Here is an 18,637-nt window from a genome sequence, read left to right as displayed (position 1 = left end):
CAATAAACATCGACCTATCTAGCTCGCTGTACAGCTTATTAAGACAGGAAAAAGCATGGGAAACAATTAGCATGACAGACTTACTTCTTTGGGTCTGCTTGGATCGAGTTCCTCAGAAATGGCCTGCAGTTGCTCTTGTCTGATGAATGCATAACTCTGCTTCATAAACGCACATCTATTAGTGACTGCATTCCTAACTTGATTACAACTGTCACCATTGAAATGGAAAATGGTTCACATGACTAACACTACTCTCTCTGTTAAAGCCGGCAATGCAAAATCCAAGCTAATCGATTCCTTTGTCAACCAGTCCATTGAGTTCTGTAGCTTCATTTAGTTTTGGCTCATTTTGCAGTCGCGTAAGGTCCGGTATATGCTTAAATGTTTAAAGGGAAAAGGGCATGCATGCCACCCATCACCTGATTAAAGGAGGAGTCGCTGTCTGAGCAATTGTCGGTGTAGTGGCTACAAAACTGCTCGTGTTGGCTTTTTCGATGCATCTCCTCTTTCTTCAGCTGGTCCTCCTCAAATTTATTGAGCAGTGATTCCACAATCACCATCATGGTTTGTTTTAAAGCCTGCATCATCTGTTTATATCTGTTTATAAAACAGTACACCTTTAGTATCCAGGATTGGAAGGAGAGGGAAAATGAGAGCAAAGTGAGACATACTGTGCAGATTCCCTGGTCCTTCTCGTGACGACGTGCACGAGCGTTTCCTGAGCCGAGCCAATGGCGTGAGCGTCCCCCCTGGCACAGCTCTCCGTCTCCCCCTCAATAACGGCGCCCAGGGTGCACTCCACGTACTGCCGCAGGTACTTGACAAACTCATAACTAACAGAAGAGGACGCAGAACTCAGTTTCTCACCACAGACGCCGTCTAGGCTCAAAATACGTGTGGCGTGCGACCCACTTGTGGAAGTTCTTGTCGGTCTCCTCCAGGTGCAGCAGGATCTCCTCCGCGCACTCCACGGACGGCGCCCCGGAGATCCGCTCCTTAACGCTCCTGAGGAGCTGCCTCAGCAGGGTCTGCAGCTCTGCCTCGTCTTCCACACGAAACTGAGACATCTCTCCGCAGGAGGTGTGATGAGCTCCTCTCCACCAAGTGTCTCCTACTCACACATACACGGTATTCATTCACACGCGTCCTGCTGAGGAGACTAAATCAATACATTTATACCAGTATGTCAACGTTACTCACTCCTTCACAACTTTAATATTTAGGCCACAACTTTCATATTTAGGCCACAACTTTCATATATAGGCCATGGTTGGCAGCTCTTCACTGTTACACATGTAAATATACAGTTATCCTGCACCTCGCCCATAACCCTGATGTGAGCATGAAGTATAAATCCTCCCAAAGCGAGATTGGATACATTATTTGCCGTTTCTTAGTTTAAATGTGCAGTAAGTGCAGTATAATTCCGTCATTATTCACTCATCTCAGTGTCCACAGCAGCTACGTTAGCCAGCTAGCCGTTAGCCACCGAGCTCACCCTGCAGGCTAACCCTGCTAGCTCTACAGACACGGTACCTACAGCGGGGCTACCTGACCAAATGTCATGCCGTTCACAAACAGCCCGGTGGGTCTGGAGCTCCGCGTCCCGGGTCCACAGCAGCGGTGCCGAGCCGTCCTGGAGGAGCTGGAGGAGCTGGAGGAGCTTTACGAGTCAACCGGTGGGCAGCGCACGGTCGGCAGACATCAGGCGTCTCTATGGAAACGAGCGAATCACCGCGCGAGGAAGTGCACGCGACAGTGTAGTAACTCACAGTGTTACAAAGCAGAGAATAAACAACTCCCAACAGAATGGGATCACTATCACACACACACACACACACACACGCACACATATATATATATACACATATACACACACACACACACACACACACACACACACACACACACACACACACACACACACACATATATATATATATATATATATACACATATATATACATACACACACACACACACACACACACATACATACATACATACACACACAAGTATATGTATATGTACATACATAAATGGCATAACAAGCCACGTCCATCCACGATGTCCAATTAATTATATTGTACACACACACACACACACATACATACATATATACATATATATGTATACATATATATATATATATATATATATATATATATATATATATATATATATATATATATATATATATATATATATGTGTGTATACATATATACATATACATATACACATATATATATATACACACACACACACACACACAGTATACAAGTCTGTCCCTTTAACAGCAGTGCGTCACGTGGTGCGTCACGTGGTCCTGCAGCGTCTGCTCTTCTTCCGGGTTTTGTGTTTTGTGTTTGGGAGAAATACAACAACCACCGAGCGTTGAAGTTTACGGTTTTATTCCCCCCTGAAAGGAAAAGTGATCTCTACGTTACGGATCATTACTTGAAATCCTTGTAACGAGCTGTTCGTGACATCTGGTAACGAGCTTGATAACTACTAGGCTGCTGGTCCTTAACTCATGGCTGCTGTTGACAGCTTCCATCTGCTGTATAGAGAGATCGCACGATCATGCAGCTGTTATGTTGAAACGCTCGCGTTAGTGGGGGCTTTCTACACCGCAAGCAAAGCTGTCACATTAATGCGGGACTGTTACAGCCTGGTAAGACTTCACTTCATCCCTCGTCTGGTTTATCCTAGAGATCTGGTCCAAAGATACGGGCAATGGGCCATAATCAGTGGTGAGTTTACATTCCCCATTAGACTGAGCATCTGTTGGATCACATTGCATCAAATATTACATGTGCTTCGACGGCAACTTGAATCTTATCATGAGGAATTGTAGATCTATATACCCAGGTTGCGTTTGTGTCCATACAGGTGCATCAGAGGTGATAGCTAAGGCGTATGCGGAGGAACTGGCCAGGAACGGCGTGTCCCTCATCCTCATCAGCGCAGACGTGGACAGCGTACGTCGTGCTGCCGTGTCTATGTCCGAGACTCATGGAGTGGAGGCCATAACGGTCGAAGCTGATTTCAATCGCGGGCCTACAGTTTGTAAACCCATTAAAGATGCAATTGGAGACAAAGATGTGGGATTTGTAATAAACTGTCTGGATTCCTCCCTGGACATTGATCAAGATTTTCTTGAGCTGTCTGAGAGCAGGGTGTGGTACATTATCAACACCAGCGTCGCTGCAGCCACTATGATTACACGCCTGGCACTGCCTGGCATGGCTGAACGGCGAAGGGGTGCCATCATTAATATTTCGTCAGGAGGATGCTTCAGGCCCACAGGAAGGAAGGCTGCTCTCTCCGCATTCACGGTCAGAACTCAAATCATCTACATTGCGATCTAGTATCCTGGCACGTTGTCAGCTGACGATTAGTTCAATTCTGTGTTACTGTCTCTCCCCTCCCTTCCCCCCATGATCCATCCGCCAGGCTTACCTCGACCACTTTAGCCGTGCACTGCACTACGAGTATGGGCAGCAGGGAGTCTTTGTGCAGAGTTTGGTCCCCTTCAGGGTTGCCTCTCGGGAGGACGGCAGCGGTGATGGCTGGCTGGTTCCACAGCCGCGTGTATATGCAACACATGCTTTGTCCACTCTGGGCATCTCTCACAGGACTACCGGATACTGGCCTCATTCCATACAGGTAGGTTACAGTGCAAAGAGCCATCCTAAATATTAAGTGGAAATGGTTGTACGTATCTTGTTGTGCTCATCTATGTCTTGTTCCCACCAGCTGCGACTTGTGCAGTGCGTGCCAGAGTGGTTATGGGTGCTGGGGTCTCGCATGCTGTCAGCGACAGCATAAACGTAGAACCTCGCACACTACACAAGTGCCCTGAGCCAGGCACTGGAATCAGTGTTATGCAAAATTTGTGTGAGCTTTGAAAAACAGCTGCTGATGTTCGGTTAACCATTATACAAGATCTAAATTTATCCTAGTGCAGTATATAAGTGCATTTATCCTGCTGCTGTGTTTTATAGAATGCTGATAAAGAAAGCGACCCTGTCATGTTGTCTGCGTAAAATGGAAAACAAAACACTCTTCAGTAAAACAACGTGCTACCATGAACTTACAAAGCTGCACTATCACTGACAGTCCAGTGAAAATATCTGAATGCTCTATTGATAGAATGATATGGTGTGTAGAATTTTTTGGAGTTTTTTAGAATGTAGGTCAGTATACATAAGTGTGCTTGGTGTTTTGTATTCTACTGTTATACTACTCTGTTTTGTTTTCTTTCTTTTTTACTGTAATGATTTATTTATAATGGTTTGGTAAGTGATTACTGTGCCTTTTGAAAATACTAATAAAGAAACTGTGTTTTATGTATTTATGCTTATTTATGGAATGTTGTGGTGAAAATTAGACACATGAGACATACCCTGACTAGCAGGATAAAATCAGGTGAATGAGTTTCTTTCATTCGTTTCAATGTGTACATTGACATTTGAATGGGAACAGTGAGTAATCTGAGCAACTTCAAATGAGGCATGAAGCCAATATTTCAAAAACTGTCAATCTTGTGGGGGTTTCTCATACGTGGTGTCGAGTATATTCAGAATGGTTCACTCAAGATAAAAACATCTAGTGTAAGGAGATCCTGGGAACATACAAAAAACCTGTTGAGGAAAAGAGAATGTCAGAGCACGATGAAGTGTTCAAGAATGATCCTGAGAAATGCCACACAGCTACAGACGACCGATACACCTGTGCTCCAGGTAACGTGTCTGAACAGATAACCCGTGGGTTCCGTAGTACATATGGTCTATAACAGCAGATGACCTGTTCAAGTGCCGTTACTGCTTAAGGCAAACAGAAAGGCAAGACTCCATAAACTTACCAAGAGCATGCACAATTCATCTCCACAGTAACCCCATAACCTGTGCAAAGTCAAAATATAAATGATCAAAACAATCTCAAATAATTTGGATTCTGCAGAAACATCCAGAAGGTCTTGTGTAAGCAGAATGACACGCACCCACTGAGGTTAATATCTCGGTGATAATGGGAGAATGGTGTAGCCATGTTTTGGTTTAGCTGAGAAGCCTCCTCGGTGAAGTAATAAAGGATCAGAACGTCGTCAGCTGGCCCTTCGCCTGTGTGTGCCGTCCGTACAGAGTGCCCAGATCTGTCTCTCCTTCCTCTCCGATTTGGTAAGCTGAAAAATACCCTCACTCATATTGGTAATTAGCAAAGGAGTGTAACTCTGTTTCTGCAACACTTTTATAAAAGACCCATAAAATCCAGAATTGTAATTATTTTTCAGCATCGAAACACACAGCATGTACTGATTTTGCAAATGCCAATCCTATTTTTCATGTGGCAATCATATAGACGGTTCTGAAAGAATTTTAGAATATAAATCCTAATACAAAGATCTTCATGAACTCTCCATCTCTGCCATTTTAGTGGCACAACATGGAAAATTATCTTTAGTTTCTTTGCTTTCTATGGTATTGTTATATGAGCTGTGGTCTTAAAACTTTATGAACAAAATTAAGCCAAATCATCTATAACTCTATGGATATAAGAGTCAGCAGATCAGTTTATAAGTTGTTTTTTTACTTTAACTGCTTTTGCATTAGCGTACTGAAGAACAGGTGTAAGAATTTATTAGTTAACTTCATTTTGGAAGTAGGATATCCAGCATGTGTATTACATCCTTCAAGCACGGTATTAGTGTTATGGTGCTTAAACAAGGTCAGAGCCTTGGTTCTCACCAGACAACGGATGCTATCATCAAAGACCTTGCTTGCTCCCTATCAATAAGTACAACATATGCTCATTGCTCTGATAGTAATAGTAAAGCAAACTGTCTGCAGAGTGTGCTTGCATTTAACTCTTTTAGTAGCAGTGGTGCTAACAGAAATATTTGATATTTGTCACTTCTTGTTTAATTGCCTTGTGAAATATACCATATAGTTTAGGCTATTTGGTTATGCTCTATGTTAACTACTAGTGATATGATGGATTCTGTGGCCTACCAAAAGAATTGAGGGTTAGTATTAGGGTCAACATCAGGTGAATAATTCAGTCGCAATATTAAATTGCTTTGATAGCGTTATTATTGCTTTATTAATGCCGTGCCCTCTCCCTCAGAAGAGGCTCAGCTCTCCTCAGCTGCCATGACACTACACGCTGATCTGACTCAGCTGAATATTGATTGTCTACACCTGTCCTGCTTTTTTTCCTGCTTTCATACATGTTCCCTCACTTTTCGAGGTCTCTATGCTCCTTGCCTAACATTTACGAGCTTTCTGAGCAGGTCTGACGATTGCCTGTTCTGGTCCATTTGTCGTGGGGCCTGTGTACGCCTGCCTGTCCTTTCATTAATGGATCTGAAGACTCCATTAATGACCTCCGTCTGCTTTGTTCTAAAGGGATAATTATTGCTGAAGTGCATGTTTATTAATGGAGTAATAAAAAGAAATTACCATATGCAAATTGAATGCTGGTGTTAAGGTTAAATACAGTGAACTAATACTGTTCACAGAGTTCAGTACACAGTTCAGTACACAGTTCAGTACACAGTTCAGTAATTGCTGTTCCAGATGGAGTCACTCAATGATGTTTATATAGGGCCCGCCGTGTAGGTGAAGATGGGCGACTGGGACTTCCTCGGGAGGCTCCTGGACAAGGTGCAGAAGCACTCCACGGTGGTGGGCAAGATCTGGCTGACTGTCCTCTTCGTCTTCCGGATCCTCATCCTGGGAGCGGGCGCCGAGAAGGTTTGGGGTGACGAGCAGTCCGACTTCATCTGCAACACCCAGCAGCCGGGCTGCGAGAACGTGTGCTACGACCACGCCTTCCCCATCTCACACATACGCTTCTGGGTGCTGCAGATCATCTCTGTGTCCACGCCCACCCTGGTCTACCTGGGCCACGTCCTTCACGTCATCCACGAGGAGAAAGGTATGAGGGAAGTGATGAGGAAGGCCCACGGCGATCAGGCCAGTCTGTTTGTCAAGAAAGCATATAAACTACCCAAGTACAGCAACGACAAGGGCAAGGTCAGCATTCAAGGTCGACTCCTGAGAAGTTACATCCTGAATTTGCTATGTAAGATCGCGCTGGAGGTTGGATTTATTCTAGGCCAGTATTACCTTTACGGCTTTACACTTCGGCCGCAATATGTCTGCAGTCGTTTCCCCTGTCCTCACAAGGTCGACTGCTTCCTGTCAAGGCCAACGGAGAAGAATATTTTCATTTGGTTCATGCTGGTTGTGGCGTGTGTTTCATTACTGTTGAACCTCATCGAGGTCTTCTATCTGTGCGTCAAGAAGGTCAACGAGTGCTTGACCCGGAAGCGGGACTACACTGTGACCCCTGTGACCCCTGTTATGACCAGGAAGAATTTTGACAATGTAGATCAGTCGATTCAGAACTGCATGAAACATGAACTAGGGTCCCAGAGGAGAGAACTTTGCAATGAGGTGACTAAGAACATGGCTTTGGAAGACCACAACACCAATGACGTGGAAGAGGTCCATATCTGAGCTGCAAGCCTCTGTAAACACAACTTTTCACAGGACCAATGTGTGCAAATAACACATTTCTGTGGCTAACTCTAAGCATAATCAATTTGATGTTGTTTTCCACTTAATTTGATATTCCTATAAAATTATCTTATTAAATGATAAACCATTTGCTATGTCTCATTGATATTCTTGTGGACAATGAAGGTTTAAGCTAAGTTTTGTATATGTTTTAATCCTGAAATGTTTGAATAAATGAACCTTTTGGAACCAGAATGGTACATAACATTTTTTATGGTACAGTAGCATATAGTTACAAACCTTATATGTGTGATTACAGTAAATAGCTGAGACAGCATACACTTGCCATTTTGGTCAGGATGGGGAGGATTAATCTGAATAGGTTTTGCCGCTACTGTATTTATGTCAGCGAAAAAGAACAGTCGGTTTCTGCTTCCTACCTGACCAGGGACAGAATGACTCACAAATGCAAAACATACACATACAATTATTAGTAGAGATGCAAGTATTAGTAGCAAATTAAAAATATTTAAATGTAAATCAAATTGACATTCGATCAACACACACACACACACACACACACACACACACACACACACACAAACAGACTTGAAAGATACGACAAGACATGTTTTCCCCAGACATAAAAAAGTATGAAAAATAAACATCTTAACAAACATCTTAACCAATAACATAACAAATCTAGCTAGCTAATTAATGCTGTGATATTCAAATAGGCATTTATCAGATTAAAAATCAGATTAGGAGACTGAGATATTACACTTAGTAATCAGAATTTTGTTTCACTCAAAATATTGAGTGAATTTATATTAACAGTAACAATAATATAATAATAATAATAAAGATTATTATAATATTATTATTATTATGGGCAGTCATGGCCTGGTGGTAGGGAACTGGTCTTGTGACCGGAGGGTCGTGAGTTCGATTCCCAGACCTGAGGCCATGACTGAGGTGCCCTTGAGCAAGGCACCTAACCCCAACTGCTCCCCGGGCACCGAGCTGCCCACCACTCTGGGCACGTGTGATCCACAGTGATCTCTACTAATAAGTAATCACTAGTGTGTGTGTGTGTCTTCTAACTGTACAGATGGGTTAAAAGTGGAGGACAAATTTTGATTGCGGTGAAAAAAAAATCACAATTGACAAAATATGGCACATTTACAATTTTTTTTATTATTATGAGAACATATTACCTCATATCATAACAAATTCTTATTTCTTTACAGCTGGAATGAGGCAGTAAATAAAGTGAATTAAAAAACCCCGCTATTATTATAATTATTGTTATTACAATGCAAATTATGTTTATTTATCCTGGGTTAATATGACTTCTTCCAAAACTATGTGACATTACAAAGAGCAGCTCATCATACAGAGCATGGTCCATGTTCCTGCCCGTATCTGTCAATCATTAATGTAGCTCTACACTCCTGGAGAGTGTGTGTCATTTGCTGATATTCCAACAACGTGACAGCTAGGCACTTTGAAAAATTACACAACTCCAAAAACTCAAGGTTCAACTACTGTTAGCCATCACTTGGTTTCTGGAACATTTTTAGTAAGGAAGTGTGCGTCTGTGTAAGTGAGCGTCTGTGAAGGTAAGTGAAAACCATTTTATAGTCTATAAAATGCCAAAAATATATTTACAATATTGATTTTGGTATATTGATCAATTAAAGGTATGAAAATTAAAGATGCAAATTATTTTTATTCACATATATAAAAATACACGCTGAGGAATTCTAAACACCGATATATCCATGTTTAAGATACGTCCACAATGTTATGTGTGTTGATTCACAAACAATATTCTTTTTACTAATTATATTGGAGAAATGTACAGTCATGTATATCAAACTACAATGTAAAGTCCATTTACTTCAACCTAAAATTATGTGTGCATTCATACCATAAATTTTACTACAACTACTGTCTGTTGGTATCTTAAGAATTGGTCAGTTGCTAGTATTTCTGTCTGAATATTTATTGATCTTCATGAAATCCAAACTTTTGGCAATGATTACATGGAAGCAATGATTACAAGGCATTGATTGTTTGAGGTAATATGAGCCTGTTACAAAGTAATGATTATGGTAGGTATGAAATAGAAATTCTAGATAAAGAATAAAGATAAAGAATAATGTGACTCTTGTTCTTTAATTTCCTTTTAAGACTGAACACCAGAGACAATGGGGGACTGGGGGTTTCTCTCGTCTTTACTGGACAAGGTGCAGTCCCACTCCACCGTCATTGGCAAGATATGGATGAGCGTCCTCTTCATCTTCAGGATCCTCGTCCTGGGGGCAGGAGCGGAGAGCGTTTGGGGGGATGAGCAGTCCAGCTTAGTCTGCAACACCCTACAGCCCGGCTGCGAGAACGTGTGCTACGACTGGAAGTTCCCCATCTCACACATCCGCTTCTGGGTCATGCAGATCATCTTCGTGTCCACGCCGACCCTGGTGTACCTGGGCCACGCCATTCAGGTGATCCACCAGGAGAACAAGTTGAGAGAAAAAATACAGAAACAGCACGACGCCAAAGGGTTAAAAGCCCCCAAATACACAGATGAGAAAGGTCACGTGAAGATCAAGGGGAATCTTCTGGGCAGCTATCTAACGCAATTGTTCTTCAAGATCATTTTTGAGCTCGGCTTCATTGTCGGACAATATTATTTGTATGGCTTTATCATGATTCCCCAGTTTGCATGCTCCAAAAAGCCTTGCCCCTACACGGTGGAGTGTTTCATGTCACGTCCCACCGAGAAAACCATCTTCATCATCTTCATGCTGGTGGTGGCGTGTGTGTCTCTGCTGCTGAACGTGATCGAGGTCTTTTACCTGGTGTGCACCAGGATAAGATGTCGCTCCCCAAGGCAACGCATGCACAACATCACGTCAGCCGAGAATCCAGCCAGCTTGGCCTCGTCGTGGCAAGTAGAACATGCTATGAAGCAGAACAAACTGAACATGCAGTTACAGAGTGGACCGAACTTCACTGCCAGCAGCGATGGTCCTGAAGACAAAAAGTTATTAGAGGGCCATTAAATGTAATTCCCCCCTCCCAGCCCCAAAACCCTGAAAAGAAAAACAGAACAAGCAAAAAGAAACGCATGAAGCAAGTGGATTTATCTTCAGAATGTATTCAATATGTTTTGCCATTACTGAATGTACTGTTGTATATGTGAACTAGAATCTAGCTGTAATTTAAAGCTCGCAGATCTAGACAGAGAAGAATTGTGTATGTATTATTGTTTATGAAACATTTTCTGTGTAAAAATGTAATTGTTGTCTATGTTTTTTGGCATTGTTGGGTTTCTGTATGTATTCAGTGAAAGTAACTTATAATAAAGCACTTGAAATCACCAGAGAAGTAGTATGTTTTTCATAATGTGTGCTTCACATTATTGTATGATGAATAATTTTACCTGAAATTGCAAATTTGGCTGTTATGATATCTATGAAAATGCAATATCAGAAAATCAACATTTTTCTTTATATATAGAGTTCATTATAGTACTAAAGTACTTTAAAGTGTATTTTTAGTATTGATTCTAGTATAAATATAAAAAAAGAACCATAAGAAGCACAGTTTAGTAATTAAAATGGAATTCTAATTGCAATTAGAACAAAAATAATTGTTATGAGATGGATAACAGTCTCCCTTTCAACACAAAACTTAAAAACGGGGTGGGGATGGGGTTATGTGGTAAGCACAATGATCATCTGTCAGTGATGATCTCACAAGCTTTGTTGCTGTTTGTTTTGTTTTGAATTCATGTGCAGCCAATGCAACATCTACTAGTATTTTCACTAGTATTTACAGTCATTTAAAAGTTCTACTTATATAATATATGCCTTATAAATAAGCATATATTTGTATATATATATATTAGTTAGTACCACTTACTTTATAAAAATAAAGTAATTAAGTAATTATTTGTACTTTATACAAATAAAGTAAGAATGTAATTAAACCAAATTGAGCTGAATACGTCTTTATGTCACTCAGTGCATGGAAAATGGACCAATACCCCAAATTAATCGATATTCACGTGTTAATTTTGTAGATTTTAATCTACTTCCAGTTCCAACAATGATAATAGTCTATAGAAATTAAATACATGCTCTCCTGTCTCACATGTATAACACGCTGTAGAACAAATTCTACATTAATGATTAATTTTGGCCCCTGTTCTACCTGACTCTCCTAATTTGTACTACACAGGTGACTTATCATTTGTAGACGTGACGGGTGACGTGACAGGCTCATTGCGAAAGCCCACAGAAAGTAAAGTTCAGTGTAGATGTCCAATTCATGGCATTTTAACACTTGTTTCCATTCGCTTTATCATCCCAGCTTTAGCTCCTTTCAAGGTAAGTACACAACTATATCTTTCATGAACTTTCTGGGTTTTTTTTTTTTTTTTGTTTAAACTACTAAGTGCTTAAACTATATTCTAAGTACATAAACTACAAATTCAGCAAGAGTGTTTTTTTCTTAATTTCCTAAGTTTAATACATTTTATAATTCAAATGCTTATTTGCTTTGTTCACATAGACATGTCCATGTATTTATGCAATTGATTAGGCTACCGTGGGTTAATTTTAAATCAGTACTCTCTTATTATTATTGGGTACATTAGTATCCGCCCATGCAGTGTTTCATAATAAGTGCTAAGATATAAATTAAAAGAAAATTTGATCAGTTTTTACAATTTACTTTTATACGAATTTATCCTGAACTCATTAATCAGTAGGAAAGTTGTATATGCATCTCATTCTTAAAAAGAAAATGCAGGATTTGTGCTAATACTCATTTGAAGTTCATGTTGGCAACATGTTGTTTCGGCGTTCCATCACTAGGTTGTAAATGGACCTTGGACGCTTTAAGGCAGTTTTAAAATATAATCCTTCAAGGCCACTGAGGTACTTTTATTGTTGTATTTTTACATAACTTTATATCAGAGTGAAGTATAGCTTTCTTTATCTTCCACAGATAAGGCTTAACAGCAGGAGAAAAAAAAAACGAAAAAATGGGAGAATGGGGTTTTCTCTCCAAACTACTGGACAAAGTGCAGTCCCACTCCACGGTGATCGGGAAGGTGTGGATGACGGTGCTCTTTGTCTTCAGAATCATGGTACTCGGAGCCGGTGCAGAAAAAGTGTGGGGAGACGAACAGTCCAAAATGGTGTGCAACACCAAGCAGCCGGGTTGCGTGAACGTGTGCTACGACCGCGCTTTCCCCATATCCCACATTCGCTTCTGGACTCTCCAGATCATCTTCGTGGCCACACCGACGCTCATGTACCTTGGACACGTCCTGCACATCATCCACAAGGAGAAGAAGCTGAGAGAACATCTTCAAAACCAAACCGAGCACCAGCGACTCAAACAGCCCAAGTACACAGACGACAGGGGGAAGGTAGAAATTAAAGGCGATCTCCTCGCCAGCTACATGGTTAGCGTGGTTGTTAAGATCTTGCTGGAGGCGGCTTTCATAGTGGGTCAGTACTATCTGTACGGTTTTGTGATGGTGCCCAAAATCGAGTGCACCAGGTACCCATGTCCCTACACTGTGGAGTGTTTCATGTCTCGACCCACAGAGAAGACGGTCTTCATCATCTTCATGCTGGTGGTGTCATGTGTGTCTCTGCTGCTGAATGTAATCGAGATCATCTACCTCATTGTTCACAGGGCCAAAAGGCATCGTTCATCTCCAGGATTAAATGGAAAAAAGTCTTCCTGGAACTGATCACACTAGAAAATATTAGGTTTAGACAAACAAACAAACAAGAAAACACAAAACCTGTCGAGAGGGAGTAACTTGTACTGCATTAAAAAAAAATTAAGGTTACCATATTTTTCTGGTATACATTTTAGGGAATTGTATGTGTGGAAAGTAGCTTCGAGACTTGTTTAAGTGTTCTGACCGTTCCCCAAGCACTAAAAGACTTAAAATTTACTCCGTTATTTGCAGACTTTGCAGTGTCTTCATGAATAAGGATGAATGCCAAGAGGGTCAAACGAATCCTTGTTATTACTTTTGCCTCTTATTTCACCTTGTTTTCATTTATCTTTTTGTGAACACATCTGATTTGCAAATACTTCATCTTGTAAATAAAGTAATGTGTATTTAAGCTATAGTTATAGCTATGTCAATGATTGATTTAAATAGCTCATTTACATGTATAGTATATATCTATATCTATATGCTGTTAATTTAATTTGTCATCATCATAGAAATATCAGTCTTTTACTGAAAGATGAAGTATTAAGATACAGTATTAAGAGGTGAACAATATTCACCCGCTCAATGTTGTGAGAATAACTGGTTTGTTATCACCACTACAGTTTACTACATATTTATACATGGCAATATCACTTCTGTCATGGGCATCTTTTAAAAATCATCTAATATTAAATGGTAAATTTCACAGAAAATGTATAGTGCAAATAAAAGAACCAAACAATAAACTTGACATTTGACATTTGACAAATGGTACTGCATAGGGCATATCTACAGAACAAGAACCTTCTACGAGGGCCCAGGTCTTCCTTTTGACCAACAAATTTACTGGAATCAAGCACTTGAAATACATTAAAAACATATGTAATAAACCTTTTGTTTATCATCAAGGTAGTTGGTCCCTTCATGTCACCCACCCTGTGTGACACAGACAGACAGGCTTGAGAGACTGTTGCCTACAATTTAAGAATCCACACTCGCTTGTGGCATAGGAAACAATACACTAAAACAAATAAAGATTAAACACCAATATAACGAGCATATGTGCTAAACATATAAAATGTGCACCATTCTTCATAATAACTGTCTAGCAGTTCATGGTTCAGTTACTGTATTATTTATGACATATTATTTATCCATTAATCTGTAATGGTTTGTACACACATCTTACACGATGCACTGGATTGGATGGATACACTTGAATCATCTGTGCATTCAGTAGGTGAGGTATACATGAGGTACTGAAACATTCAGTGCTTCTTTCAGTACATTTGCATACCGTCAGTATCCAATATTTATCCAATCTATTGAATAGATTCACAATCTTTAGCACAAGGAAAGGTGTGATTTAAAATAAAAAGGAGGCCAGATCATGACAATAAGAGATTCTTCTCCTGTTCCATGCCCAGCAAGAGTGACAGCTGGGATACCATGAAGGTGTAGGTCAGGTCACCACTGAGAAGTACCACTTTATTGTAGATCAATGTTGGTGTACAATTGAGACACTCCAGGGGTGGTCTCACGAGGGATGCCCCAGAACTTTCTAGAACATACCCAACATGCATACAAAAAGCTCACATTTTTATGCATGTTCAGGAATAATAATGTAATTGCTGACATACAATGTTTGGAATCTTCAAATCACACATTATTCAATATTGTGATGGAAAAGGTGTGCAAAAATAAAAAAGGAAGCGATAACCAGTCTCAGAGAAAAGGGAAGATTTAATAAAGTGCACAAACACAAACATATTCAAATGTAGGATACAAGCAGTCAACAGGTACAAAGACAAGACATATGACCCTTGGATGTCGAGATGTATTACGAGCCTCGCCCACCTGAGGAATGAATGCAACACAACAACAGGACATCATGAAATACTGCCGCTGCAGACGGAGGCGGCCGGCAGGGGCCTTCGTACCGTGACAAATATATGCAAATTAAAATCAATTATTATACTAGCACAATAAAGACGCTTTCAGCTCCAGTACTGATAGAGTTACCTCCCCATGTCCATTTCCTAGGCCTGCTAATTGAATGTTTCAGAAAGGTCCAACTTAAGAATGCTCAGTATCCAGAGGCCTACACAGACCTCTTAGACATATTTCTTAACGTTCTTCCTATAAATATTTTTATTACATCACTAGACAAACTTTAAAAATAAACAGCCATGTGGACTTTAGACTTAACTGTTGATTGCAAAAATACCCACATAGTCTTTCATTTTCCAGTTTATTCTGTATTATAAAGGTAAATTACATTGATTGTATTTCAACCATTTTCATGTATTTTAAATGACAGGAAAAAAAGCTAAAACTCAAAATCTCTTACAGGTCTTACAGTGTTGTAGAGATTTCACCAATATTGGCCATAATGATCCCATAAATCCTGTAATATGTAGCACCTCCTAGTGGTACAACTGAAAACTAATATTTGAATATATTCAAAAGGTCATTATTAACAATGTTAGTAACAACAAAAGATACAATGTTTGTTTTTACACATAAAAGGAGCTATTAAACTTCATTATGCTTACACCTTCATGTTCTTATCAGTCCCATATACTCCTAATTTACTGTCTTGCCTCTACATAAGTTTACATAAACTAATTAAATAAAAATTAGAAAATTGTTCCTTTAGACTTCAGTAAATGAGTCTTTTCATGTATTTTGTTTTTACAATCAATAGAAATTTTTTTCAAAAGTGTCACAGACATCCAAAAAATGTGGAGACATTCTCTTTTGTTCTGTCTTCCTGTAATATGGGCAATTAGAGTATAGCAAATGCAGTATGGGTGAATTTGATCTCAGCAAAACGTCTCTGTGGAAAAGGATTTATGATCCTCGTCTGAAACGCTTGGTGTCCTGTACCGTCTGAACACAGCAGCACGTCCAATCAGATAAAATATTTCTGCCACGTTCAAAACTACTGACACACACGCCACCACCAGCATGAAGATGATGAAGATGGTCTTCTCCGTGGGACGTGACATGAAACATTCCACGCCAGCAGAGGGGCAGGGGTCCCGTTCGCACGAGATCAGGGGATCCATCGTGAAACCGTACAACATGTACTGGCCCACTATGAAAGCTGATTCGAAAAGAATAGTCACCAATATACAAGTTATGTAAACACAAAGCAGGTTGCCTTTGTAGTGGAGCTTGCCGTTGTCATCGGTATACTTAGGCAGCTTCATGCGCTTCCTCTCCGTCAGGCTCTGGAGGTGTTCTCTGAGCTTGTTTTCTTTGTGGACAATGGTAAGGACATAACCAAGGTAGACCAGGGTCGGCAAGGACACAAAGAGGATCTGGAGAACCCAGAAGCGAGTGTGTGAGATGGGGAAGGCCCGGTCGTAGCACACGTTCTTGCATCCTGGAGTGTTCACATTGCAGACCATGCTGGACTGTTCGTCCCCCCACACTTTATCCACACCAGCACCAAGCACCATGATTCTGAAGATCAAGAGCACCGTCAACCACACCTTCCCAATACTGGTGGAGTGGGACTGTACTTTGTCCAGTAGTTTGGAAAGAAAGCCCCAGTCTCCCATGGTTTAGACCGATGATGATAATCGATAATGATGATAAGAGCCAAAAAGGAAAATCAGAAATCTGTAAAAAAATTCATTAATTACAAAAACGTAAAAAATCTCAACAGACTCCTGAGTGTTCGGTTCCTAAAACTACTTATACTTGTACTGTGTAGCCTATCAGAACTGTAAAGGGCGATTTGTGTAATCTACAGTAATTGAATGGTTCCTGTCAACTAATTCACAATAATATGACGCAAATATTGATTTCAGATACTGGTATCAAATAGTTTGCTTACCTTGTACTTTCAGTGTGCTGTTTTAATGGCGTAACCAAATCCAAGATCACAAGAGGAGATTACATCAAGAATCAAGGCTCAATTGGTGATTCTTGGTTTAGCAGTTTTATAATTTCATCTGATCGGTACATCACAGTAAGTGTCCACCCACAAACATCGCAGCTAAGCAAATCACTCTGTAATGGCGTCAGTATGTTCACATACTCCTCCACACACTTTCAAGAGTCTCACTACCCTTTTTTGCACAAGATCAAAATTTTGAGTTTCCTCAAACACCACATTAGCAGGGAAAGAAGCATTGGTCAGAGAGATCCTGCTTCCATACAGCTTACCTCATTTGGCTCCTTCTCCAAGTAAGAAAATGTAGGTCTAACAACTTTGTAGTGTGACAGATACACTAAAAATACATTTATATAGCATTACAGTAACATTTCTGTCACAGCGTTTTCAGTTTACACAGGCAAAAGTGAATATTTTCATGTGAAAAATCTGTATAGATGTGGGAGTAAACTCTTGATCATGACTGGCAACCAATGTATGTGTTCACTGTCCACATTCTCTGTATCATTCCCTGAATCATTCTCTTTACCTTTCACTCTGTGCCAGTCGTTTGTTCTCTACTGCCACAATTAAGAATGTAATGACCACACACACACACACACACACACACACACACACACACACACACACACACACGCACAGACAGTAACAGGAGAAACAAAGTATAATTCTAAGGTTTTATGTATCAAGACATTTTTTAATCCTCTGGTCTTTAGCAGGTCTTAAAATTAAGTTTATTACACTAGGATAAATATTACTATTACTATCAATTTACTAGGCCAAAATGGAGAATTGGTGCATGAACATTTAAAATATTTATATATATTTAAAATACCCCTCCTGCTTCCATAGGCATTAAGAGGGTAAATAGCAGTCAAGTCCTGCTAATCAAACGCCCAGATTAACTGATCATCAGCAAGTGTGACTACATCTATCAAAGCAAAAGTTTGGCAGTTTGTTGGACAGGCATCAGACAGTATGTTAAATGCTCAAGCAATAAGAGTAGCAGCACAGTTAAGTTTTCAAAGTTGCATCTGACCAAATCAAAATGCTTCTGGGACAATGTGCTTTGGACAGACAAGACCAAAGTGGAGCTGTTTGATTATAATTCAGATCACCATGTTTGGCAGAAACTAAACACATCATATCAGCACAAACACCTCATACAGACTGTCACGGAGGTGGAGGGGTGATGTTCTGGGCTTGTTTTGTAGCCAGATGAACTGGGCACCTTGCAGTCATATTCTGTATGCCAAGATATTCTAGAGCAGAATATCTGATCTACTGCATAATAACTGAATCAAGGTTGCAGTGGTCCTGTCCAGACTTCAGGGCATTTTCATATTTGTCTCGAATACTTCTCTCCGCTCCCAGGAGACTTTTCTGGTGCAGGTGTACAAAATGCTCGTCTGTTTACTGTTTTTGTTGTTGTTGTTGTTGTTGTTATCTTTAAA

The 18,637-nt window shown here is 40.2% G+C and overlaps 6 protein-coding genes across 11 annotated transcripts in view; 4 read left to right on the top strand and 2 right to left on the bottom strand.

The window, feature by feature from the left end:
- tbc1d32 (TBC1 domain family, member 32) overlaps positions 1–2,136 on the bottom strand; it is a 28,613-nt gene extending 26,477 nt beyond the window's left edge. Inside the window, exons 1-6 of one of the 6 annotated variants that reach the window (XM_077017873.1) lie at positions 2,036–2,136; positions 1,541–1,714; positions 913–1,111; positions 672–833; positions 420–597; positions 85–156 (exon numbers count right to left, since the gene is read on the bottom strand). In XM_077017873.1, coding sequence (XP_076873988.1) covers positions 85–156; positions 420–597; positions 672–833; positions 913–1,067 — 567 coding nt within the window. In that variant the 5' untranslated portion in view covers positions 1,068–1,111; positions 1,541–1,714; positions 2,036–2,136. Of the gene's footprint in view, positions 1–84; positions 157–419; positions 598–671; positions 834–912; positions 1,112–1,536; positions 1,822–2,035 lie in introns of those variants that run through there. The other 5 variants (XM_077017877.1, XM_077017875.1, XM_077017872.1 and 2 more) reach the window with 5 other exon arrangements.
- A 186-nt stretch (positions 2,137–2,322) lies between these two features.
- Positions 2,323–4,353, top strand: hsdl1 (hydroxysteroid dehydrogenase like 1). The gene is made up of 4 exons (XM_077017879.1): positions 2,323–2,754; positions 2,894–3,339; positions 3,458–3,670; positions 3,761–4,353. Exons 1-4 carry the CDS (start codon positions 2,535–2,537, stop codon positions 3,830–3,832), a joined length of 951 nt encoding a protein of 316 aa, XP_076873994.1. The 5' UTR covers positions 2,323–2,534; the 3' UTR covers positions 3,833–4,353.
- A 133-nt stretch (positions 4,354–4,486) lies between these two features.
- gja11 (gap junction protein, alpha 11) lies at positions 4,487–7,779 on the top strand. Its single transcript, XM_077017880.1, has 2 exons — positions 4,487–5,181; positions 6,608–7,779. The coding sequence occupies exon 2, from the start codon at positions 6,628–6,630 to the stop codon at positions 7,522–7,524; it is 897 nt and encodes a 298-aa protein (XP_076873995.1). The 5' UTR covers positions 4,487–5,181; positions 6,608–6,627; the 3' UTR covers positions 7,525–7,779.
- Positions 7,780–9,007: 1,228 nt separating this feature from the next.
- On the top strand, positions 9,008–10,909 carry gja13.1 (gap junction protein alpha 13.1). The gene is made up of 2 exons (XM_077017870.1): positions 9,008–9,146; positions 9,721–10,909. Exon 2 carries the CDS (start codon positions 9,738–9,740, stop codon positions 10,590–10,592), a length of 855 nt encoding a protein of 284 aa, XP_076873985.1. The 5' UTR covers positions 9,008–9,146; positions 9,721–9,737; the 3' UTR covers positions 10,593–10,909.
- A 662-nt stretch (positions 10,910–11,571) lies between these two features.
- On the top strand, positions 11,572–14,127 carry gja12.1 (gap junction protein, alpha 12.1). The gene is made up of 2 exons (XM_077017869.1): positions 11,572–11,921; positions 12,544–14,127. The coding sequence occupies exon 2, from the start codon at positions 12,581–12,583 to the stop codon at positions 13,298–13,300; it is 720 nt and encodes a 239-aa protein (XP_076873984.1). The 5' UTR covers positions 11,572–11,921; positions 12,544–12,580; the 3' UTR covers positions 13,301–14,127.
- Positions 14,128–15,001: 874 nt separating this feature from the next.
- On the bottom strand, positions 15,002–17,331 carry gja12.2 (gap junction protein alpha 12.2). Its single transcript, XM_077017868.1, has 2 exons — positions 17,124–17,331; positions 15,002–16,906 (listed from the first exon to the last, which is right to left on the bottom strand). The coding sequence occupies exon 2, from the start codon at positions 16,843–16,845 to the stop codon at positions 16,102–16,104; it is 744 nt and encodes a 247-aa protein (XP_076873983.1). The 5' UTR covers positions 16,846–16,906; positions 17,124–17,331; the 3' UTR covers positions 15,002–16,101.
- Positions 17,332–18,637: the final 1,306 nt, after the last annotated feature.

The sequence above is a fragment of the Brachyhypopomus gauderio genome, chromosome 9, assembly GCF_052324685.1.
Source record: "Brachyhypopomus gauderio isolate BG-103 chromosome 9, BGAUD_0.2, whole genome shotgun sequence".
NCBI classification, from domain to species: Eukaryota; Metazoa; Chordata; class Actinopteri; order Gymnotiformes; family Hypopomidae; genus Brachyhypopomus; species Brachyhypopomus gauderio.
Note: the sequence above shows the minus strand (reverse complement) of the source record. Positions and strands in the feature narration are given on the sequence as shown.